The 22,245-nt window shown below is 53.4% G+C and overlaps 7 protein-coding genes across 7 annotated transcripts; 4 read left to right on the plus strand and 3 right to left on the minus strand.

Annotated features, from left to right (window-relative positions):
- On the minus strand, window positions 1-2,706 carry BKA58DRAFT_340543 (uncharacterized protein). Its single transcript, XM_046168328.1, has 2 exons — window positions 2,629-2,706; window positions 1-2,577 (listed from the first exon to the last, which is right to left on the minus strand). The coding sequence occupies exons 1-2, from the start codon at window positions 2,677-2,679 to the stop codon at window positions 112-114; spliced, it is 2,517 nt and encodes an 838-aa protein (XP_046024263.1). The 5' UTR covers window positions 2,680-2,706; the 3' UTR covers window positions 1-111.
- A 117-nt stretch (window positions 2,707-2,823) lies between these two features.
- Window positions 2,824-4,689, plus strand: BKA58DRAFT_192859 (pyridoxal phosphate-dependent transferase). Its single transcript, XM_046165652.1, has 3 exons — window positions 2,824-3,005; window positions 3,059-4,321; window positions 4,503-4,689. The coding sequence occupies exons 2-3, from the start codon at window positions 3,115-3,117 to the stop codon at window positions 4,571-4,573; spliced, it is 1,278 nt and encodes a 425-aa protein (XP_046024264.1). The 5' UTR covers window positions 2,824-3,005; window positions 3,059-3,114; the 3' UTR covers window positions 4,574-4,689.
- Window positions 4,690-6,331: 1,642 nt separating this feature from the next.
- BKA58DRAFT_192872 (uncharacterized protein) lies at window positions 6,332-8,987 on the plus strand. Its single transcript, XM_046165653.1, has 4 exons — window positions 6,332-6,774; window positions 6,822-6,985; window positions 7,038-7,414; window positions 7,462-8,987. Exons 1-4 carry the CDS (start codon window positions 6,503-6,505, stop codon window positions 8,773-8,775), a joined length of 2,127 nt encoding a protein of 708 aa, XP_046024265.1. The 5' UTR covers window positions 6,332-6,502; the 3' UTR covers window positions 8,776-8,987.
- Window positions 8,988-9,922: 935 nt separating this feature from the next.
- Window positions 9,923-12,066, minus strand: BKA58DRAFT_362670 (large neutral amino acids transporter small subunit 2). The gene is made up of 2 exons (XM_046168813.1): window positions 10,904-12,066; window positions 9,923-10,855 (listed from the first exon to the last, which is right to left on the minus strand). The coding sequence occupies exons 1-2, from the start codon at window positions 11,924-11,926 to the stop codon at window positions 10,001-10,003; spliced, it is 1,878 nt and encodes a 625-aa protein (XP_046024266.1). The 5' UTR covers window positions 11,927-12,066; the 3' UTR covers window positions 9,923-10,000.
- A 415-nt stretch (window positions 12,067-12,481) lies between these two features.
- BKA58DRAFT_317174 (leucyl-tRNA synthetase) lies at window positions 12,482-15,312 on the plus strand (the record flags this gene model as incomplete). Its single annotated transcript, XM_046167608.1, has 3 exons — window positions 12,482-12,733; window positions 12,784-15,045; window positions 15,106-15,312. The coding sequence occupies 3 exons, from the start codon at window positions 12,482-12,484 to the stop codon at window positions 15,310-15,312; spliced, it is 2,721 nt and encodes a 906-aa protein (XP_046024267.1).
- A 1,174-nt stretch (window positions 15,313-16,486) lies between these two features.
- BKA58DRAFT_386752 (P-loop containing nucleoside triphosphate hydrolase protein) lies at window positions 16,487-18,522 on the plus strand. The gene is made up of 9 exons (XM_046170500.1): window positions 16,487-16,509; window positions 16,576-16,722; window positions 16,773-16,791; window positions 16,858-16,944; window positions 16,998-17,357; window positions 17,407-17,616; window positions 17,672-17,738; window positions 17,792-18,423; window positions 18,503-18,522. The coding sequence occupies exons 1-9, from the start codon at window positions 16,499-16,501 to the stop codon at window positions 18,512-18,514; spliced, it is 1,545 nt and encodes a 514-aa protein (XP_046024268.1). The 5' UTR covers window positions 16,487-16,498; the 3' UTR covers window positions 18,515-18,522.
- A 1,540-nt stretch (window positions 18,523-20,062) lies between these two features.
- On the minus strand, window positions 20,063-21,435 carry BKA58DRAFT_192989 (mitochondrial cytochrome c oxidase-like protein subunit V). Its single transcript, XM_046165654.1, has 3 exons — window positions 20,865-21,435; window positions 20,489-20,685; window positions 20,063-20,438 (listed from the first exon to the last, which is right to left on the minus strand). The coding sequence occupies exons 1-3, from the start codon at window positions 21,130-21,132 to the stop codon at window positions 20,340-20,342; spliced, it is 564 nt and encodes a 187-aa protein (XP_046024269.1). The 5' UTR covers window positions 21,133-21,435; the 3' UTR covers window positions 20,063-20,339.
- Between the last annotated feature and the right edge of the window lie 810 nt (window positions 21,436-22,245).

Here is a 22,245-nt window from a genome sequence, read left to right on the forward strand (position 1 = left end):
GAAGTCTGTATTGCTTGATGTAATGGACCTAAATACTCAAACGCCATCTATGCAAGTTTTCAATTGGGTATACATGAATGTTACAAGCTAATCACTGGGCCCCCATCATACTCAAGAGAGAGGGCTGCCAATCTCCTTCTTCACCCAGTTTTCTAACCCACCAAGAGCGATGATCTCTTGCACGTTGGGAGGCAGCTCGCCGACCTTGACGTTCCACTTGGCGCCATTTGGCCCCTCTTGTACGGAGACAGTACTCCTGCGAACATCCCATTCTAGGGTCCAGCCAGTGCGGCGGGTGAGTTGCTTGGCCTGACTCGGCTGAGCAGCGGCGGCGGGAGGTGGCGAATCGAGCGATTCGCGGTTGTTGGACGGCTCCTTAACAGACTGTTGCGAAGATGTCGCGTCCTTGGAGGAGAAGACTTCGCGGAGACGGTTGGCTAGCTTGGGCACCTCGACACCCATCAAAGCGTTGTTGATGCTGTTTCGGCTGAAGATGTTACCAAAGCTACCAGAGACAACGAGCGGTATGCCCTTAGCCAGGATAGCAGTTGCGGCTTGCTCACGGCTACTACCGCAACCGAAGTTGAAACCTGAGACGAGGACGTCGCCTGCCTTGGCAATCTGGCCAAAGTCGGGGTCATAGTTCTCCATGCACACTTCCGCCATCTTCTCGCGGGTTACGTCGTCTTGGTAAGTGTATTTACCGGGGTAAATACCGTCGGTGTTGATGTTGTCTGCATCACAGAAGACAATTTCGCCACTAATCTTCTCAGGGAAGCCGGGCAGGATCTCGGTCAGCGTCTCGGCTTCCGAACCTGGTGCTGCAGGTGGGTTGACAGATTGTGTGTCAGGCTCAGCGTTGCCGAACGTATCGATGGCAGCCTCAGCGTCCTTGATGGCCTTTTCGAGCATGTCTTCGATGGTCATCATACGTTCCTCTTCAAGAACACCATCGCCTTCTCCACGTCGAACACCTTGGTAGCCTTCAGGAGCCTCGTACCATCCCGGCCCAGATATAATGCCCGACAAGGCACTTGCCGCGACTACTTCAGGGCTAGCAAGGTAAGCCTTGGCGTCAGGCGACCCCATTCGACCTTTGAAGTTACGATTACTGGCGCTGATACCAACCTCGCCGGGCTCGAGAAGACCCGTACCAAGTCCGATACAAGGACCGCAACCGGAAGGCAGTGGTTGCGCACCAGCTTCCAAAAGCGCCTGCCAGTCGCCTGCCTCTTCTGCAGCCTTCTGTTCGGGAATGGACGCGGCGGCAATGTAGAAGTTGACATGGTCAGGGATCTTGGGGATCTTGCCGCCATTGAGAACGGCAGCATCCTTGAAGACGTTGGCAGCGGCAGCAATATCGGAAGCGCGAGAGTTTGTGCAGGATACTAGGTAAGCCTTGTTGATGGGGATATTTTGGCTCTGGAGCTCGAGTAGTGGGGTCGCCACTTTGACGGAGTTCGGACCGGAGACATATGGTGACAAAGTTGACAGGTCAAGGAAGAGCTCCTTGGCGTATACCGCTCCCTTGTCCGCAGCCAACGCAGGCTTGAAGATGTGGCCCATCTTCTCACCAACGATACCAGTAGCAGTGAACAGCTTGTCAATACGCTCGTGAACGAACTGTTGTTGATGGTGGTCCTTGGCCTGTCCTTCTCCCATAGCTGCTAGAGTGGCCCTTGCGCGGAGCCAGCCGTGGAGGGTAGAGTCGATAGGGAACAGACCCGTAAGCGCACCCCATTCGGTTGTCATGTTCGCAATAGTGAGGCGGTCGTCGATGGGGATGCTGCCCAGGGTCTCGTCGGTGCCCGTGAATTCGATTGCGTGGTTGAGCACCTCGTCCTTGTTGAAGAGGCCAGCGAGAGCAACGATGACATCCTTGCCAGTCACGCCCTGGGGCATTTTGCCATTCAGTGTGACTTTGGCCACGGGCGGAATCTGCCACCAAGTCTTTCCAGTCGCCCAGATACTCGCAGCATCTGTGCGCACGACAGGTGTACCCAAGCATCCAATACCGCCGTACATGTTGGAATGGCTGTCAGAAGCCACGGCGAGTGTTCCCGGCCAGGCGTAACCCTCCTCGACCATGATCTGGTGACCAATGCCCCTTCCAGCGGGGTAGAAGACGACGTCCTGCTTCTGTGCGAATTCCTCGATCTGGCTGTACTTTTTCAAGTTCTTCTCCGTCTTGTTCTGCACATCATGGTCGAGCGTCATGACGATCTGGTTGGGGTCATTGATCTTGGTGGCTCCGATGCCCATAAACTTGAGCGCCACAGGCCACGAATTATCGTGTGTCATGCATTTGTGCGGTTGCAACGTCACGTAGTCGCCCGACCGGAGGACTTTGCCCTGCGCAACTCCCACAGCATGTCGCTGCACAATCTTCTCGGTGAGGGTCTGGGGTGTCTTGGGCGTCTCGTTGAGCGAAGAGAGGAAGCTCGCCGCCGGGCTCTCCTTCATTGAGGGAAACACATCGTGGGCATCGCGACGAGTAGCGGTCGTCGCAAAGGTGCGGGGTGCAAAACACGGTCGGGGCGAAAGCGAGGCGGCACGAAGAGCAAGACTTGCCCGGGGCTACATTTGACATTAGAGAATACATGGCCGGCGACGACAATTCCGACATACTGCTAGTTGCCTGCGACCCAGGAGCCGGGCTGCCCGTAGCGACATGGCCATTGCTGTGGTGATGCTTGAGATGGCAGCAATGTGATGTTGGCAGCAGTGATGCGCATCCCCAGACCAAAATTCGCGACCCACCCGGGCACCGAAACCGGCCGTCAGCGGACTTGCGGCGCGTGCCATTGGACAGCCGCACACGTACAATGACTTCGCATAATGCTAACAACTCCCGCGCGGGGAGCTTGTAGGATCCGGGCTGGACCATACTCGAGTACTCTGCATGAGAAACCGAGCATGTAGATAGCTGGGTATTGCATGCTAGCCCGAAGTCGGAAGCAACGTTTGGCAAGAGGCTGGTATTGGAGTCATCCGAATGACGCGACGTGAGAAGACTTGCACCAGACAAAACGCCCCTCTCTGATTAATTTCTCCCAAGTATCTCCGACTGAACTTTGCACACACCACTACTAACCTTCTACGCCCGTCGTCACCATGGTCAACCGTTCCGACGTCAACTACTTTGGCGCTGGCCCCGCACCCCTGCCTACTGAGGTCCTCGAGAAGGCCTCGCAAGTGCTTCTGAACTACAAAGACAAGGGCATTGGTCTCTGCGAAATTTCCCATCGCTCGCCAGAGGCCAACGAGATTCTTGCCGACACCAAGAAGGCGCTTAGCGACTTGCTCGAAATCCCGGACGACTACGAGATCCTCTTTCTCCAGAGCGGCGGCAGCGGCGAGTTCAGTGCGACCGTATACAACCTCGTCTCGATATGGGTCGAGAGGAAGCGCGCAAAGATTGCGGAAGAAGTGGGCGACAACAAGGATGAGGTAATGAAGAGGCTGCGCAAGGTCGTTGACGACGAGCTCAAACTCGACTACCTCGTCACCGGCTCTTGGTCGCTCAAGGCATCGCAAGAGGCAGCACGTCTTGTAGGAGCCAAGCACGTCAACGTGGCCACCGACTCGCGCAAGATCAACGACGGGAAATTTGGCAAGATCGCTTCGGAAGACCAGTGGAGCCTGACTCCGCGTTCCAAGGGCGGGCCAGCCTTTGTATACTTCTGCGACAACGAGACCGTCGACGGAGTCGAGTTCCCATCTTTCCCTCAGAGCCTCGAGGGCGACGATGCACCCCTGGTCTGCGCCGACATGTCGTCAAACTTCATCTCCCGGAAGGTCGACGTGCGCAAGTACGCCATCATCTTCGGTGGCGCCCAAAAGAACATCGGTAACACGGGCATCGCTATCGTCATCATGCGGAAGTCGCTCCTTCCGCCACACTCGACACCGGCCTCGCCCGACCTGATGAGAGAGCTCAACCTATCAGTTGGCCCCATCGTGCTCGACTACCCCACAATCGCGAAAAACAACTCGCTTTACAATACACTGCCCATCTTCGATGTCTGGGTGGCTGGCCAGGTCATGTCCGGACTCGTCAGCTCCTATGGTGCCAAGCGCATTGGTGGCCAAGAGGAAGTCTCCAACGAGAAGGCGCGGCTTATCTACGATATGCTTGAGAAATACTCCAATGTCTACCAGGTAGTGCCAGACAAGTCTGTACGCAGTAGAATGAACATATGCTTCCGCGTCAACGGCGGCGATGCGGACAAAGAGAAGGCCTTCCTTGCAGGCGCAGAGAAGAAGGGTCTGCTGGGTCTGAAAGGCCACCGCAGCGTAGGCGGCATCCGTGCCAGTAATTGTAAGTGGCCCTATAACTCCCGTCTTATTGATCCCGCTGTCAGACGTACTTCGAGTCGTGCCTTTACAAGGCATGCTTGGGTACGCGGCTTCTGGCCGACCTGGCCGAATGTACTCGATCTAGGATGCGGCCTGGGGAACAGCCCCATCAATGATTGAGGCTAACTTCTTTTGTGCTCTAGACAATGCCGTCTCGCTAGATGGCACGAAGCTACTCGTCTCGTACCTTGAAGAATTTGCAAAGTCGGCTTGAGTAAGGCTTTGCGCAGCACTGTGTGTCAGTCCCATTCAAGGGAAAAATTGAACACCGTAAAGCCTACATCAACGCTACATCTTCTTCTTTGCTTATCGTACGCTCACTGTAGGCTACAGGCTGCGGGCCTGTTCAACGCCTTCCAAAGAATAATACCCTCCTGTCACAATTATGTCATTCAACAAGACACAATGAACAGCGAAATCAAGTCTCAATTTACACCTTCTAGTCCTATGAGGCCTGAACCCTATCGCAATACCCAATCAGACCGCTTGTATCCGCCCGGTTCATGATTTGCATTATCGGAGAATATTGTGAAGCATACCCTTGTGCCTCGTGCTGTGGCTGTGGCGACGTAGAGGTTGTGTCTTGGTATTCTGGAAAGTTCCCATTCCTAGTTTGACTACCACGATGCATTGACGAATTTCGTGCACTGCCCGTTGTAGTAAGATTTGCAAAGCCTTCTCTGTTCTATCTTGGTCTTGGTGGCTTGCCAGATCAAACTTCAGACCACGGCGGTTGTGACGAGACGTCTGGAGTCTTTGGGTGTAGACGTGACTGTCCCGCTGTGTAGGCGCCTTGATCAGACTTGTCGGCGGCTACCAGGGAGTGTGACGATGTGAATACTGATCATCGTATGGTGTCGCGCACTCGGCGCTGGACTTACGTCTCGAGTTTGTTGCTTTTCTGCAGCACAACTCTCTACCACTCGGCGGTACCAGTAGTTTGAGAATCAGTTCTGTGGAGGCCAAGGTACGCTGGGCTGCGATAACACACGATCTTCCATCTGGGCTTCTCAATCGGTTCCTTCCGTCCTGCATGCTGATGGGTCTTGCATCCTTCAATCTCACGCCCGCGAACCATTCCTACACGTCGAGAACGTAAACCGACCTGCGCACTAAGCCCAATATAGCAATGCCTCGTGGCTTTACACATCACCCTCTGTCTTCTATAATATATTGCTTATACCTTCCAGCTAACCATCTTTGCTACGGACGTGTCGTGGGCTTGCGAGGCTTCCCCGGCGAACGTTGACCCGGCAGGGGTTCTGGAGTTCGCAGTGTCTCGGACAGGGTCGAAGCGAGGATCTGCGGCACAGTCTAAACCCAGCAAGCATCAGAACTCTAGTCCGACCGCATCCACCTCACCACCACGACTTGCGCCATTGTCTACATCAGCGCTTCGGCGCTGGAAATAGCTCCCCAGGAACCCAAGTATAGTGCTCAGCGTCAGATGAAATTGCGCGCTTCAGCATGCCGAACGACTTGCGAAGATGGGTCTGCGGTGCTGAGAACGAAGGGACGTTCACCGGCGGGCCATGTGGAGACGGCCGCTACGGCAACGTCAAGCAATGACGTCGCGCTGAACCTGTCCAACCCGGTCCATATCACAGCAGCTACGAGAGCGACAAGAGGCTTTCCAAGGCAGGTGGCTGCTGTTCGGCGCAACGGGGCCTACGCGGGTTTCGCTGCTTCCGCTGGCTGGGCTACCTGGCAAAATGCGGGTGGCTCGCATGAGGTTGAAACCCACTCCCACCCATTGCGGGAAGATGCGACCTGTAATATGAACTGGCTGCATCTTTGCTAATGCGGGTCTCTTCAGCCAATGACCGGATAGACGCCTGAGGACCGCTGTTCCGAAACCGTGCGCAGCAGCTACCGCCCAGTGGTTTTGTCATATACCGTTTGGAGTCTCATACCCGTCTCTTGTCTCTTACGTCTAATGCTCACGCTCTTTCCCCTTCTTTCGTTGCTCTGCTGGCAGGCTTAGCCATTCCCTTCTTTGACGCTGAGCTGGTTACTCTTTCGTTTACGACGTCAGTCACACGGTCTCCATGAATACCTAGTCGTTTTCCTTTCTTCAGCCGCTGCTGGTTACCAGCGAGACAATTCTATTCCTTTTACACCCGTTGTAACTAGAGCCGGCGAGATGGAATCATGGGCCGACCATTTCCCTCAGCTCGAGGTCCGATCGCACTTCAACTTAACTCTCAATACTTCAGCTGTTCGCCAAGTTCCCTGGACGCAATCAAACACCACGAGGACCCTCATCGCGAGTCTGCAACTTCAACAAGTACAGACGCTTCGGACGACACATCTTACCCTCGGAGCTTTCAGCCTTGCTTTGACGTTGTTGACGGTTCATCGAATCGTATCGGATGCGCGACGAGCTGCAGCTCTTCAGGTTCTTCCACGAAAGAAGTCAGTATAGCATGATCAGGGTTTGCGACATTGCTAACAAGACCCAGGAGGTTCAATGCTCTCCACAATGTCCACCCTGCTGAGACCTTTCCCCTCGCGTTGGCCTGCGGTGCCGTTCTACAACAAATTATCTTCGTATCAGTGCAGGGCACTACACTTCATAGCGTGTTCTCTAGAAGTTGCCGCGGACTGGCGATGGTCACATTCCCTGGTAAGCTTCGCATAGATTGCATCTAGAGAACATTGAGACTAACAAGAAGTAGCCATCTTTCTAATCGGATTCATCACCTTGGTCTTCGGTATCGAGGTAGCAATCAGAGCCTACAAACAAGACCGATTCGCCCCGCGCGGCAAGTGGAACACGATAATCTGTATCGCCGTTGTATCGTTCATGCTTCTTCTCTCCTGGATGCCGACTGTTGCCTGGCCGTCGCCGAACACTTGCTTTGGCGGGCTCATCTGGTTCCCCATGCGATATGATCTTCTGATGCTGATCTTCCTTTCAATCCTTGTTTTTCTGCTGCTCTTGGTAGCCGCCATGATCAGTATCCAGCTGATGAGAACGCCGGAGCTGGATCATAATGAGCGAATCTCAGCTTCACGTATGACTTACTTCTTGATCGTTACGGCACTAATCTACGTGAGTATTTACACCACCTTTCTAGCCTCCTTAGCTAATAATCATAGACTCTCGTCATTCCCGTGGAAGTACAGTCTCGTCGCCGAGAATTCATGGAAGCACTAGCTGCTTCTCGAGTCGCTGAAGTCTCGCTGTTTTCGTCAGGAATGGTTATCACGTTCTTCCATCTCTTCCTTCGCACGAACGCGACACGAATGGTCATTCGTCCTATCGAAGAACTCAAGGCGCCCGCGAAACAGCAACGGCCAAAAATCCGTTTCTTCGGCCCAAGCGATTTGGAGATGCAGATCAGTGGCCCAATGGCATTACAGACGACTCAACGTTTACACAGCCAACAGGGTCTGATCGATGTCGGGCCAGAAAAGAACCGTGGTGACTTTGATCCCCAGTACTTTGAACGACCAGAGCGGGCTTTGACACCGGCATCGACCAAACCTGGAAGCCCTATCGATCCCACAAAGTGGCCTCTTCCACCTGCTCTCGACAACGAAACTACGAAACATGAGCGCAAACAAAGCCAAAGCTACTCATTGTTTCCCACACGCGCTGAGGAGGTACCTCGTCTTCCACCAACCGTTTACGATCCAAAGGCTACGTCAGACGGTTCCTCTGTTTCCAAGCTTGCCCTGCGACGATTTACTCGACGCGGCTCGGTAACGAATGTCGGCGACGCTTGGGACTTTCTGAGCAAGCCTAAACTACCCTTTGCAGAACGGCACCAACGCATGCAAAGTACCGATAGCAGTGCAACCGTCCAAATTGGTCTCCGCTTCTCAGTTGCGCCTGCCACGCTTGCAGCAGCCAAGTGCACACGGATTGAACGAGATACGCCTCCGTTGAAGCGAGGTGTCACCGACAGCAGTGAAGCTTCATTGGCTCTTCCGATCCAGAAGCCTTCTACGACTAGCACATCGCCATCGCAAGAGATGCTTACCTCTAGCACATTCTCCCCGCCACCTCCGCGTGGTGACTCGCCAACTCGACCCAGAGCGAACAGCCCAGCGCGGACTCCACCTTTCCCCATCACACCGGCAGGTCAATCCAGCGCTTACCTCCAGACCCAACGCGAGAAGGTGTTACCCTCCCCACCCCCGAAGTCGCCAGCCTCCCCTCAGCCCTCCGCTACGCTTGCAAAGCCTGCCATCCCTGAACCTGCCTGCATCAGCGGACTACGGATGAACCCTGTTACACCCGTTACATCAGTCGGTTCACCCACAACAGCATCGCAGCCAGGCACACCTGCGTCAGTCAACAACCTCACGCGAACGAACAGTGGCCATGCCGCTCCGTCACCCACAGCCCGCATTCCGCTTGGTGCGGGCACGATGCAACGGAACCCGCCACGCAACGGCTGGATCTGAGCGGAGCCTGAGGCTGCACGAAACGCGCGAGGGTACCTTTCCCACCCTATTTCCTTTCTACTGCTAGACCGGAATCGGCAACGAGCCGCCTGTACGATTAACTGGGAAGACGCGAGTTTCTAAATTTCTTGTTTCCTTTGCTCTCGCGACTCCGGGTGGTTCGCGTCTGGGCAACATATCCACACAGGCGTTACGGTTTCGGTTTCATGTTTTGCACAACCGCCCCCTGCGACACAGCGTCTCGGCACATTGGCCAGGGTTCTAGCCCCAGTCTTGGCTTTGTCGCATGAAGGTTCATGGGAACTTCAGACCCTTTCAGGTCAGGTCAGGCTAGGTTTTGACTCTCGACCTTCTTTCCGTCACGTCGCTTACGATACGAATCATTCATTCACGAACCACCGGTGCTGCGCACCCTGCTACGGAAATGAGCATGGCACGTCCGCTCTTTATACCCCAAACCACCACCTTTTCCATCTCTTCCTCTTCCTCTTCGTCTCTCTTCCCCCCTTGTTTTCCCACCGTTATCTTTCTTCACGTCTCATTTAGCACACCCCGTTGCCTCTTCCAGGAGCTCTTGTTAATAACCCGAGGAGATAGAAGGAAGGTGTTGATGCCTTTGAGTAGTATAGCCCGATTCTCTGTTAGTCTCTTTGATCAGATTGAAAGGAGCAGAAATATAAACAAATAAAAACCTTCTCCACATTGCCTGAGTATTCCGCTTGATGATGCTTGTTGCGCAACTCGCTTTGCCCGGATACGTCCAAGGTATACAGCACCCCAATATCCTACTGTATCTTTACGAGTCTATAGTAAGCATCTCTGGGGTAATCCATCCATCGCTTGCCACTTTGCCCGACCACGTGCCAGTCACACCATTATGCGTTCTGGTCGAAACAGGAGGCGAATGGAAAATGATGGATCTACGCTTGGAGCTTCCACCCGAGTTCCGGCTTTGCTTCCTAGAGAAGACCAGGATGTGATTTGGAATACTAGGGCTTGGAACGAACGATACTAGGGTCCTGACTTGCGCAGTGTTGAGGGGACCCACTGACTAGAAGCGACATCTCATCGTACCTCGTAACGAGATATATGGAGGCCTGAGGACTGTGCAACGTAGCTGATATTAGAAGACTGGAACACGTACACACTGATATCATTTCTTCATTGCTACGTAACTTTATACAACCATGACGCTTAGTATACAAAACAACAGTAGATTCACCCTTCATCTTCTCCAGCGTTGCCAGAATTTCCAACCAACCTTCTCGTTCCCCTCTTCGGGCATACGGAATTTGTTCTGCTCTTTCCCTCTTCGCCTCCCCACCCACGCGAACCAAATCACTAGGCCTACTACCATGAAGGCTACAACGAGTAAAGTCTGCAATGGCTCTGCGAATACGGCCCTGCTCAGCAAGAAGAGGCTGACGCAGCAGAAGATGATGGGTGTGGTGATCCATGTCTTGTATGGGCGTTCCAGATCGGGTTCGCGGACGCGTAGGATGATGAGGCCAAGTACGGTTTGGAAGTAGAAGGCGTATCCTGCTACGCCGTAGAAAGTGACAAGGGTGTCGAAGGAGCCGACGACGATGTAAATAGCTGTGAGGAGGGCGTTGAGCACCATGGCAGATATGGGCGTGAAGAAGAAGCCTGCATCGGCGTCTGCGAACCAGGCTACTAGCTTCTTCGGTATCTTGCTCTTCCCTTGTGTTGCGTTCATGCTGTGCAAGCGGATTGCCCTGTGGTTCTTTCCTAGCCCGATGTTGCCAAATAGAGCGGGAAGATAGCCCTCTTTGCCCGCTGCGTACACCAGACGGCCGGATGTGAAGGTCGTTGCGTTGAGTGCGCCGAAACATGACCCCGAGACGAATAGTGCGAGTATGAGCGAGCCAACGGGACCGAAGACCTGCGATCCAAAGGCTACGGCGACGGTGTTGGACGATTCGATGACCGAGGTCGGGAGGACGAGGAAGTAGGATATGTTGGCTAAGATGTAGCATAGTATGACGAGCGGGAGCGAAGTGTGGATGACGCGGGGAAGGTCGCGGGTTGGGTTCTTGAACTCGGCGGTGACGTAGTTTACCTGGTGTTGTTAGTAGGAGTGGGCAAAGATTGAAGTCGCTAGACGTACATTGTCCCAGCCGTCGAAGGCCCAGAGCCCGGCGTAGAGTGCCACTGCCCAGTTGCTAACGTTTTCGCTCGTGTCCTCGAACCAGCCGCGATTCTTCCAGTCCTCATTCGCATCGCCCTTGTATGAGAGCCCGGTCACAGCGACTACAATCCCGATCACCGTAACTCCAGTGAGTGCAAAGAACTTCAGAAACATGAAGACGTCGGCGCTCCTTGTGCCCAGCTTGGTGGACACACAGTTGAGTAGCGTGACAGCCACAAGCCCCACCAAAGCCACGCTCTTGTTCAACCATGTGCTTGCGTCCACAGCTTCAGCGCCAATAATAGCGCGCACCAGATATTCTCCAAAAATTATGGCAATAATGGCTGCCGAGCCCGGTTTCAGCACCACGACTGCGCACCATGTGAAGAGGAACCCCGCCCACTCTCCGAATATCTTGGACAGATAGACTTGGGCTCCGCCATTAAGTGGTATGGCGCCTCCGAGCTCGGCGTAACTCGCGGCACCCGTCCATGCCAGGATTCCAGCGACGATCCAGACTATGAGAGACGCACCTGGCGACCCGGCATTCTTGTTAACTTGAGATGGCGAAGAGAAGATGCCACTTCCTATTATAAGCCCAACTACTAACGATAGGCCATTGAGATATGTCAAGCTCTTGTTCTTCTCCAATGAGCCGCCGTTAAGCGCATTCGACGGGTCTAATGCTGGATTGGAGGGCGCGCCCAGTGCTGTATATCCCTGTGCGGTACTAGAGAGAGGGAATAGATTCGGTGCAAAATCGAAGGCTGAGGATACGCTGTACGAGCGATTGTGCCGTGGTCTGTTCGGATCGTGACCAGCCGGATTCAGTTCTGACAGAGGGTCTTCATCATCAAAAGACAGTCTACGCGAGGAAGGTGCGCCTGAAGCCGAGGACTCTTCGGAAGTCCGCCGTGAAGGGTGCGAAGAAGAGGCCAGCGAGGCGAGTTCGAGGGAATCGCGAGTCGGCGGTGGGAGGTTGGAGTAGCGACCGGAGGCCATGATGCGGAGGGAATGTGGGAGAGCTGCGCGCAACCCTATCGGCTAGCCATGGAAGGTAATTATGATATGAAGCGCGAGGCAGTGTGTAGGGGCAATATCCAGCACCCCTTTCAAGCATTCACCGCTGCCGTGTATGAGTGGTGCAGCTTGCATGCGCTGTTGAAACCGACGGGCTCCTATGCCGTCATGGGACTAGCTCCCGTTTTCGCGCTAGAGCTCCATCCCAAAAAATGTGGGAGTCGTTCAGGACTAGATGCTTGGCGTAGATCCGCGCATCCTCCAGACCATGAATACGACCCGTCTACGCCATGCGCATACGTCTAGGTGATGCGTCGTCTCAGTCTGCAGTCCGTAGGCTGGCGGCACGCCCCACGGCTCCCAGTCCTCCGACCGCGCATAGCACTACGATGGGCGGGCACGCTGGAGAGCAAGTCAAGAGCTGAGGGAATCAAAGTCGAATCGCTGACTGCAAAATGGCAACCACACTGGGACCAGCTATCTGCACAATGGCACGACTTACGGAAGTCGGATAGGGGAAACGCATATGTGCTGCCCATGTTCCCATACCCCTCCGGTACCCTCCATCTTGGCCACTTGCGAGTATACACGATATCCGATGTTCTCTCCCGATACAAGCATATGCAAGGCTACAAGGTCCTACATCCTATAGGCTGGGATGCGTTCGGTTTACCAGCTGAGAACGCAGCCATCGAGCGAGGAGTACACCCGGAGAAATGGACGCTACAGAATATCGAGGCTATGAAGAGTCAGATGAAGGAAATGGGTGGACGTTGGGACTGGGACGCTGTATGGACAACGATCAAGATCGTTGAGTATGGGCTGATCAATGTACATAGGAGATACGAACTTGCGATCCCCATTTCTACAAACACACCCAGCGCATCTTCCTCATGCTCCATGAGCGCGGCCTAGCCTATCAAGCCAAATCCCTCGTAAATTACGATCCCGTCGATAAAACTGTCCTCGCAAACGAACAAGTAGACGCCAATGGCTGCTCGTGGCGCTCCGGTGCAAAGGTCGAGAAGGTGATGCTGAAGCAATGGTTTCTGAAGATCAAGGAGTTTCAAGAACCCTTGCTAAAGGACCTGGACGCTCTTGCACGAGACGGCAGGTGGCCTGAGAAGGTCCTTGCCATGCAGAGGAACTGGATTGGCAAGTCTGAAGGCGCGCAACTTTGGTTCGATATCGTCTCGACCGATAGTGAAATGCGCTTCAAGCCGGTCGATGTCTTTACTACCAGAGCTGACACGCTTTTCGGAGTCCAGTATATCGCTCTTTCGTTGCGTCACCCGATCGTCCAGCAATTAGCCATCGAGGATGCAGAGCTTCGCGCCTTCATAGAGCGAGCAAAGGACCTTCCTTCGGACACTAAGGAGGGATTCAAGCTGCGGAAGATTGTAGCGCGCAATCCCCTCGCCCATGTTCAAGGCTCTACAGGACCCTCTGTACCTGTATATGTGGCTCCATACGTTTTGGACGACTATGGCTCTGGCGCTGTAATGGGCGTACCAGGTCACGACACCCGGGACCATGCCTTCTGGCGGAAGAACGTCGGTGATGAGCCAGTCAGAGTCGTCGTATCTGCTAAGAAAGGCTCTTTACCTTTGCCGCTTGTACCGCATAGTGGTGAAGACGTACCTATGACCGAAAAAGGCTTTGTTGCTACAGACATAGAGCGCTTCGGGGGCATGACCTCAAAGCAAGCCGCAAATGCGGTCGTACAAGCGATTCTCGATACTGGAAAGCCGGCTGAAAAGAAAGCAAATTGGCGACTCCGTGATTGGTTGATAAGTCGGCAGCGCTACTGGGGTGCGCCTATCCCAATCATCCACTGCAAATCTTGCGGTGCTGTTCCTGTGCCTGAGAAGGACCTTCCAGTTGAGCTACCAAATCTACCCGACAGCTTCTTCGAAGGTCGCAAAGGGAACCCGTTAGCAGAAGATGAGAACTGGAAGAAGACCTCTTGTCCGAAGTGCGGCTCGGCTGCTGAGCGCGAAACTGATACTATGGACACTTTCATGGACTCGTCATGGTACTTCTTCAGGTTCTTAGATCCAAAGAACGAGCACGTCTTGGTCGACCCGACGAAGACCAATACCCGCATGCCAGTTGACCTCTATGTCGGCGGCGTCGAACACGCAATCCTCCATCTTCTATACGCGCGCTTCATCTCCAAGTTTCTGGCTACCACTCCAACATGGCCGAAGGGCTACCTAACGAATGGCGAGCCTTTCACGCGTCTCATCACGCAAGGCATGGTTCACGGAGAGACATTTACAGACCCCGAAAATGGTCGCTTCCTGCGCCCAGAGGAAGTCGACTTGACCAACCCTTCCAAGCCCGTCATCAAGGCCAGTGGAGTTACTCCAAACGTTAGCTTCGAGAAGATGTCGAAGAGCAAATATAATGGTGTGGACCCAGGTGCTACTATTGCCAAGTACGGCGCAGACGCCACGCGTGCGCATATGCTTTTCCAAGCACCCATCAGTGACGTGCTCGAGTGGGATGAGAAAAAGATCACTGGCGTACAAAGATGGTTACATCGAGTCATCAAGCTGTCGACTACACCATGGATACCTGATGATGTGATGGACAAGTTCATTATACCCACACAGGTTGACAGTAAACTCCTCAGTATCCTACAACATGCTTCGACAAACCGCGAATCTGAGAACGCCACACGTGAAGACTTGGTGTCTACCCTCAAACCAGATGAGGCTCAGCTTTGGATTAAGACACAGCATACCGTTGTCAGTGTCACAGAATCGTACTCGCAAACATACTCCCTCAACACCATCGTCAGCGATCTAATGACGCTTACAAACACTATCTGGGACACGCCGCATGCGTCTCCCGTCACACCAATTCTCAAATGGTATTCCATGGCCCACCTTGTTCGCATGCTCGCCCCAATTGCTCCTGGTGTCTCCGAGGAAGCCTGGCACCAACTGAACACATGCACCACAGTACAGACAAGCGACAGCGGCGTCTCAACAGTCTTTGCGACAGGCTTCCCAATCGCAGATCTCGCCATCATACCGCTCCTCACCACAACGCGCAAATGCGTTGTTCAAATCGACGGCAAACGCAAGTTCGACGTGGACATCCAAAAACTCCCAGACTCGATCAATCCCAAAGATGGCCAAGCTGTGACCAAGTTTGTGCTGAGTGAGTTGGTACAGACCCCAGAAGGGAGGGAGTGGTTCGATAGACAGACAGGGAAGATCTGGAAATTGAGTGCGACGGAGGAAGAGAGCGAGGAGTTTAGCATCGTTCCTGCGGGATGGAAGGTCATTGCCGTTAATGGCGGTGCGCTATGCAATTTTGTTGGGCCGAAGAAGCCTAAGATGGACAAGGGTAGATGAACATGTGTACAAATATGATCTTACATCTCACAAAATGCAACATGCGAAGAATCCTGTCGTCTATAAGCTGTGAATCATTTCTCAGGGTGCCAAATACGAATGAGCCTATCCGCAAGCTGTGATCCTTCCAATCGTTTGCCGAATACAAAAGAGCTCATTATATTTTGCTGTTCTTCATCGCCTAGCTTGCTGAATACGTGATCTTGCGTCTAGTAAGTCTGCTACCAGAGCACATCGCGGATACCTCCTGGCATGGTTTTCGCTGAGTAGCGCGTAACAAGACGCGACGATGTATGCTGCAGTCAAGACACAAAGTTATGGTGTTCTCATACTGTTTAATGGTGCGTGCGCTCTCACCGTGGCGTCATGGCAACGAGCGTTTGCGCGTTTGCTCTCACCACACGCTCCCCCTCAACACAACACTGCGAATTCAGACCTGGATAGAAGTCAATTTGACTGTCCTATATATTGTAATTAATTTAGCGCCGAAGCGAAAGCACGATGGGAAGGCCAAGAGATATCTGCCGAAGTCTGAGGAGTGTTCTTGGTCACATCAAACCACTGATGGAAAATGTACCGGGAAGAGCAGAGGTTGGATGGTCAAGGCGGAGGAGTATCTCTGCACCATGCACTAGGCTAGGTAGCGGGTCCGTCAAGACATGGACGAACCGAAGACCAGGCAACTGAAGGCCCCCGTCAATGGCAAAGGAAGTCGATAGCGATAGAGGACGACGACGATGAAGAGTGAGGCGAGATGCCCTCTTTCACCGATTGTAAGGGGGTTCCCCTTTGCGAGTGGCGGGATGCCAACGCTTTGCACATGGCGAGATGCCTTGGTCGTACTGTGATCTTGAAGCGGCCGCTGAAGGTGGTTGTTCAATCGGAGCGAATCGGAAGGCGGGCAGACGTCGTGACAACGACTAATCAGGCATGTATGTAGAAGTAAGTCGCGATGCTCGGAGGGTAAGAGCGATCACACTCGAAGTGTAAGAATAGAATCGCAACGTGCTTTGGAAGTTGGGGGAAAATCGATCCTGGGGTTGTCTCGTTGCCGGATGCTAACCGCGTGGGCACTAGCCGCGCACGGATCTTTTGGCACGCCGCCTTCCTTTCGAGCTGTGAGAAGCTCTTTCCTCATCAACCCACCCTCTCTCCACTCACCAATCCGTCTACCACATATCTCACAATGCTGAAGAGGTAAGCCAAACGCCCACTGAGTTCAATTGACGATGAATTGAGATGGACTGACGCCTATTTCGACAGTGGGATCCAGCAGGCGCTCCGCGCTTCCATGCGCAGGCCGGCCATCCGCCGCAGCGCATTTTCGCCCATGAAGAAGAGCTTCGCCCCAGCTATGTCCACACGCTTCGCCAGCACCGACGCTACAAAGGATGGCAAGATCCATCAAGTGTGAGTGCTCCTTCCCAAATTGCTGAATTCACACTGACTCCTTCCTAAAGTATTGGCGCCATCGTCGATGTCGGTTCCTTCCCTCTTCGAAAAGTTTTCATCGCACCACACAACAGCGACTAACAGTCATTGCAGGTCAAGTTCGACACCGAGCAGCTCCCTGCTATTCTCAACGCTGTCACAACCCAGAACGGTGACCAGAAGCTGATCCTCGAAGTCGCTGTAAGGACGCCAAGAATGGAAGAAGTGGGAACAGCATCACTGATACAGCACAGCAACATCTGGGTGAGAACGTCGTCCGATGCATTGCCATGGACGGTACCGAGGGTCTCGTCCGAGGTTCCAAGGCCACCGACACCGGTGCTCCCATCAAGATCCCCGTTGGTCACGGTACCCTTGGTCGTATCATGAACGTCACTGGTGACCCCATTGACGAGCGTGGTCCCATCAAGGCCACCAAGTACGCCCCCATCCACGCCGACCCCCCGGAGTTCACCGAGCAGTCCACCTCCGCTGAGGTCCTCGTCACTGGTATCAAGGTTGTCGACCTGTTGGCTCCTTACGCTCGTGGTGGAAAGATTGGTCTCTTCGGAGGTGCCGGTGTCGGAAAGACTGTGTTCATTCAGGAGCTGATTGTAAGGACACGCAATGCCTGCAGGCTGAGCATCAGCTAACGATGGGCAGAACAACATCGCCAAGGCCCACGGTGGTTTCTCCGTCTTCACTGGTGTCGGTGAGCGTACCCGTGAGGGTAACGATCTGTACCACGAGATGCAGGAGACCTCCGTCATTCAGCTTGACGGTGACTCCAAGGTCGCCCTTGTCTTCGGTCAGATGAACGAGCCCCCGGGTGCCCGTGCCCGTGTCGCCCTTACTGGTCTCACCGTTGCTGAGGTAAGTTCTGGAGCACGAAATGTACCTACGACATACGCTGACCCAATTTTTCTAGTACTTCCGTGACGAAGAGGGTCAGGATGTGTTGCTCTTCATCGACAACATCTTCCGCTTTACCCAGGGTACGTTGTCGCCGCTCGTCACGTATGTAGGACATTCACTGATTTTTCCCTAGCCGGTTCCGAGGTGTCTGCTCTTCTTGGTCGTATCCCCTCTGCCGTCGGTTACCAGCCTACCCTCGCCATCGATATGGGTGTCATGCAGGAGCGTATTACCACCACCACCAAGGGATCCATTACCTCCGTCCAGGCCGTCTACGTGCCCGCTGACGATTTGACTGACCCTGCTCCCGCCACCACCTTCGCCCATTTGGATGCCACCACTGTCTTGTCCCGTGGTATCTCCGAGTTGGGTATCTACCCCGCCGTCGACCCCCTTGACTCCAAGTCCCGTATGCTGGACCCCCGTGTCATCGGTCAGGACCACTACGACACCGCCACCCGCGTCCAGCAGATTCTCCAGGAGTACAAGTCGCTCCAGGATATCATTGCCATTCTCGGTATGGACGAGTTGTCGGAAGCCGACAAGCTTACTGTCGAGCGTGCCCGTAAGATCCAGCGTTTCCTGAGCCAGCCTTTCGCTGTCGCCCAGGTCTTCACTGGTATTGAGGGCAAGCTTGTCGACCTCAAGGACACCATCCGCTCATTCAAGGCTATCTTGACTGGTGAGGGTGACGACCTTCCCGAGGGTGAGTTTGCTCTATGTGCATTTTCGCAGCTTTCAACTGACATTACTAGGTGCTTTCTACATGGTCGGTGACTTCGAGTCAGCACGCGCCAAGGGAGAGAAGATTCTTGCCGAGCTCGAGAAGTCATAGACGGACTTTAGTGGTGGGTGAAGAGTCGGCCAAAGTGTCTAGGGCAAATCGCTGGTAGTCTCACTTTGTACAAAAGATATACCTCCGAAACTGTGGGACTTTAGCGGGTGTCATGACGCGTGGCTTCCTGTAGCTTATCTTGCATGAAGAGACCGCTTTTTCTTGTTCGAAACATCTCGATTCTGATGTGCTGGTGATTTTAATGACAAGCAACCTATTAGAGTCTCTTAGCATGTTTCTCACTGGAATAGTTCCAGATCAACCCGACTGGGCCTCAACAGGAAAGTATCCTCCCTTATTTCAGACTCCATCAAGGGTGTTGCTAGACCGTGTCACTGGCCACAACTTGTTCAGGTCCTTTCCAGGATTGGTTGCAAGTTGGGAGGAAGCAGCAGGCGAAATTTCAAGATGCCGAAGTTGCAGACCGATGGCAGAATACATATACACCAGAGCACTCTATTTATAGTAGAACTCAACAGGTACTCTGCAGTCTACGTTAGTTTTAAAATGAAAGTTGGCAATTTCCTGATGCAATGTAGACTCCTGGGTTATTTACCCGTACCATACACTGTAGGAATAAGCTCCATCGTTCGCTTGAATGGGTGAGAGAAGACACAGAGCATGCTGCAGGTAGTTGCTGGTAATAGTACATTGGAACACCAGCGATGAAAATTGTGAGGTCACCTGCACGCTCGGGATGTGCAAAAAGCTCGAGTTGATAAGATTACGTGAATTCACTTCATCCATACTATACTACGTAATGGAGAACCGGAACACAGGTATCTAATCTCTCTCATGGACCGTAGGTCTGAAAGGACATGCCAATTAGCAGTCCTGTTTGAACCCATCCATGAGTGCACCCACCTCACGCAAGGAACAAAGTGAACAGGTGTCGTGTAGTCTACGTTGATATGAAAATAAAAGTCAAGAATACTTTGAAGGTAATGTAGACTTCTAGGCAGATCACCTCGTGTAGGTGTTTGATATTCTGCTTGAATAGGGTGCACCGGTAATTCTCGCAATGGATGGACGTTGCAGTTCATCTTTGCTAGATCGGATGAAGCCCTGGAGAGCTGAAGTCAGTATTCACTCATGACTTGGAATTATACACCCGAGAGCCGCGAGCTCATAAGCAAGCTTGTGATTTCAAAGTAAGCACGGCCGCGGTCTTTACACTGCTTCGACAAGCATGCTATTACAAAGCTGACATCTCGTTTCTGTGCGACAAGGACTTCCTCGGCCGCGGATGCGGGTATGTCGTCTTACATAGCTACTGTCAGCTGTGTAACACATTATTTTCGTAACATCGTTTCCGTATATATGCTAACGCCTATGCTTTGGAGTAGCATGGTAGTATCGGGATGACAGGTGTGAATAGTACGTGCTTTACATGACGCATTGCAGATGGCGAAAAACCCACAAACGTGATAAAGATTGTCCAATCCCATTGACAAAGACAACTCAGGCGTTGAACCCCCGATCTGTCTGTCGAAATTTACACGAGACTGACCTTCTCAGTCCGTGTACTTGCCTTTGGTTAGCCATCACGCGACTGCACAGGTAGCATGTGTCGTGACGAGGGTAGAGCGCCTTGATTTGAGACTTGCGTAAATCATACAGTGTGCGTCTTGCACATGATCAAAGTGGGGAACCGTCAAGTAAACGCGAAAAGCCTCTAGATTTCTGTACAATGAGGACTATTATGACAATGGCCGATCGGCAGCCGTTCGTAATGCTTTCGATCTTGTTGTATGTGACACAGACAGTACCAAACGGAAAGTTGACACAAGGAAAATGTGGTATCGGTATTGGCATGGTGATTGCTGTGACGCTTCTATTCGACTCTCTACTCATCGTTGAGCTTCTCCCTGGCTGGCAGATCCTTCTCGGACTTGCTCTGTACCAACATTCCCTTGTAGCCGGTGATGGGCTCGCTGCCTTGCGACTATAATGTGTCAGCGTTGATACAAACACGTGAGCGTGGAATTGGCATACCTTGAGGTACTCCTCACTGGCCTCTTGCCATTCCTTGGTCATGGTGCGGGGCCGGATGGGGCTGGCGAACATGCGCGTGAAGGCGAAGACGGCAAAGGCGCCCATAATGACGGCAGAGGAGAGGAGGAAGACGTTACGGCCCTCATCCGGAGGTGGGGGTCGGCGGGGACCGTGGGGACCAAAGGCAATGTAGTAGGCTGTATGCAGAGGGTATTGTCAGCGCAGTGTTCGTATCGATAATTCCTCGGTACGTCGCGATAGCCTCGCGTGAAGCGCACCATATGCCGCGGGCTAGCTCGGGTACCTCGATCAAAACACAAGATACGTCATACGAGCTGTCGCAGCACCCCGATGCGCGGAATGGAATTGTACGCACCAGCCTTCTTCTCCTGCATGGTCAACTCTTTCCAGTCGGTCTTCATGCGGTCCCTAAGCGTCATCCACAGATCGGCCTGCTCCTGGGGGGGCATGTCCTCCCATCGCTTCTCGATGTTGGCGAGGGTCGGGTTGGAGATGGCGTGGGCCTGGCGGGATTGCTGAATCTGGCAGGCTACAGGGGCAGCTCTGGGGAGAGCAGTGCGGGTCACGGTCGATGACATGGCGGCAGCCGAGCTTGAAGCCCGGGCAATGGACGAGCGCAGCATGGCGGCGGGTGGAGTGGAGAGTGTCGGAAAATAGAAAACAAAGGGAGAAGCTTCCCGTCGAGGGACCTACAGCTGCCAATGGATCGTGGTGGTGATGGAGTCGATGGTGGGCCAGGAGAGCTGTCTTGCAAAATGTGGTTGCGGGAGGAACGCCAAGGTAGTGGAACGATCAATCTTCTGTGGCCCGAGCGCCCCAGTCGTCCTAACGCTGACCCTCTCATTGGCCGGGACAACCGTCTATCTCGGCATCTGAGAGCCTCATCCTACCCTGAGCTTGCGGTTGCCATGTTTCCAATGCATGTCATGGTGAGAGGGGAGCCACGTGGAATGAAGTTGGATGTTGCTGTCCGGTCGAGCAGCTCTGGCCGTTCTCTCGTAGTGCCCAGTCATGACATTGGAGTCAGAGATTCGACCGAGGAACCTTCGACGACACTGAAGGTCTACAATCGCATCGCGATTCCGAGCTCAATTTAGATACGACTGGTCATATGGTGCTGAATTGGTGCGCTTTCGCCCTGCGTGAGCTGCTAGGTCGACAGAGATCCCTCGACTTGGCTAAATCAGGCAAGATAAACGTTGCAGCAGTCAAGACGAGATGATATGGGTACGTCAATTCGATTATATCGAGAGGCTTTGGCTGAACTAAATATCTCACATGCGTTGCATCGTTCCTCCTTCTGGGCACCCGAGTGAGCATGGAGCTTTCAACATGGAACAAAACACTCGCAAATTCCCTCAAGCGCGGGGTAGATCAGTGCTGCCACGAGTCTACAACGTGCTAATCTGTAATAAATGTCTTTCAAAGATGTTTAAACAAACAGACGTCTCTAATAGGATAACATTGATTTCTGATTGTTCAGATGCGCTCTACCTAGGTAGGTCCAAGGTGTCTTCCCGTCCCGTGATCGGAGGCTCGGCACCTGCGCACAACATACGCATCGGTGCGGGACTCGCTTGCATCGTCATCTGAACTCCGAGCTCAAGCTCAAGCTGTAGCTGTAGCTCGAGCTCCCTTTGCTGCAGCACCCATATGCAGGTACCTCTGCTCCTTATTTAATCACCGTCGCATCTGGCGATCATGTGGCGGGCCAGAGCTGCTACAAATAACATGTC

The sequence above is a fragment of the Alternaria rosae genome (assembly GCF_020736505.1).
Source record: "Alternaria rosae strain MPI-PUGE-AT-0040 chromosome Unknown BKA58scaffold_6, whole genome shotgun sequence".
NCBI lineage: Eukaryota > Fungi > Ascomycota > Dothideomycetes > Pleosporales > Pleosporaceae > Alternaria > Alternaria rosae.

Excerpts from the sequence above, each read along its gene's own strand:
- BKA58DRAFT_386752 (XM_046170500.1), top strand. Across the intron at positions 16,945-16,997 it reads AGCTGATCCTCGAAGTCGCT|CAACATCTGGGTGAGAACGT; the intron begins GTAAGGACGCCA and ends GATACAGCACAG. Across the intron at positions 17,358-17,406 it reads TGTTCATTCAGGAGCTGATT|AACAACATCGCCAAGGCCCA; the intron begins GTAAGGACACGC and ends AACGATGGGCAG.
- BKA58DRAFT_362670 (XM_046168813.1), bottom strand. The coding sequence starts at position 11,926 with ATGGCCTCCGGTCGCTACTCCAACCTCCCACCGCCGACTCGCGATTCC. Across the intron at positions 10,856-10,903 it reads CCTTCGACGGCTGGGACAAT|GTAAACTACGTCACCGCCGA; the intron begins GTACGTCTAGCG and ends TAACAACACCAG.
- BKA58DRAFT_192872 (XM_046165653.1), top strand. The coding sequence starts at position 6,503 with ATGGAATCATGGGCCGACCATTTCCCTCAGCTCGAGGTCCGATCGCAC. Across the intron at positions 6,775-6,821 it reads CAGGTTCTTCCACGAAAGAA|GAGGTTCAATGCTCTCCACA; the intron begins GTCAGTATAGCA and ends AACAAGACCCAG. Across the intron at positions 7,415-7,461 it reads TCGTTACGGCACTAATCTAC|ACTCTCGTCATTCCCGTGGA; the intron begins GTGAGTATTTAC and ends TAATAATCATAG.
- BKA58DRAFT_192859 (XM_046165652.1), top strand. The coding sequence starts at position 3,115 with ATGGTCAACCGTTCCGACGTCAACTACTTTGGCGCTGGCCCCGCACCC. Across the intron at positions 4,322-4,502 it reads CGGCATCCGTGCCAGTAATT|ACAATGCCGTCTCGCTAGAT; the intron begins GTAAGTGGCCCT and ends TTTGTGCTCTAG.
- BKA58DRAFT_340543 (XM_046168328.1), bottom strand. The coding sequence starts at position 2,679 with ATGGCCATGTCGCTACGGGCAGCCCGGCTCCTGGGTCGCAGGCAACTA. Across the intron at positions 2,578-2,628 it reads TGGGTCGCAGGCAACTAGCA|CCCCGGGCAAGTCTTGCTCT; the intron begins GTATGTCGGAAT and ends TGTCAAATGTAG.
- BKA58DRAFT_192989 (XM_046165654.1), bottom strand. The coding sequence starts at position 21,132 with ATGCTGCGCTCGTCCATTGCCCGGGCTTCAAGCTCGGCTGCCGCCATG. Across the intron at positions 20,686-20,864 it reads CATGCAGGAGAAGAAGGCTG|CCTACTACATTGCCTTTGGT; the intron begins GTGCGTACAATT and ends CTCTGCATACAG. Across the intron at positions 20,439-20,488 it reads CCAGTGAGGAGTACCTCAAG|TCGCAAGGCAGCGAGCCCAT; the intron begins GTATGCCAATTC and ends GACACATTATAG.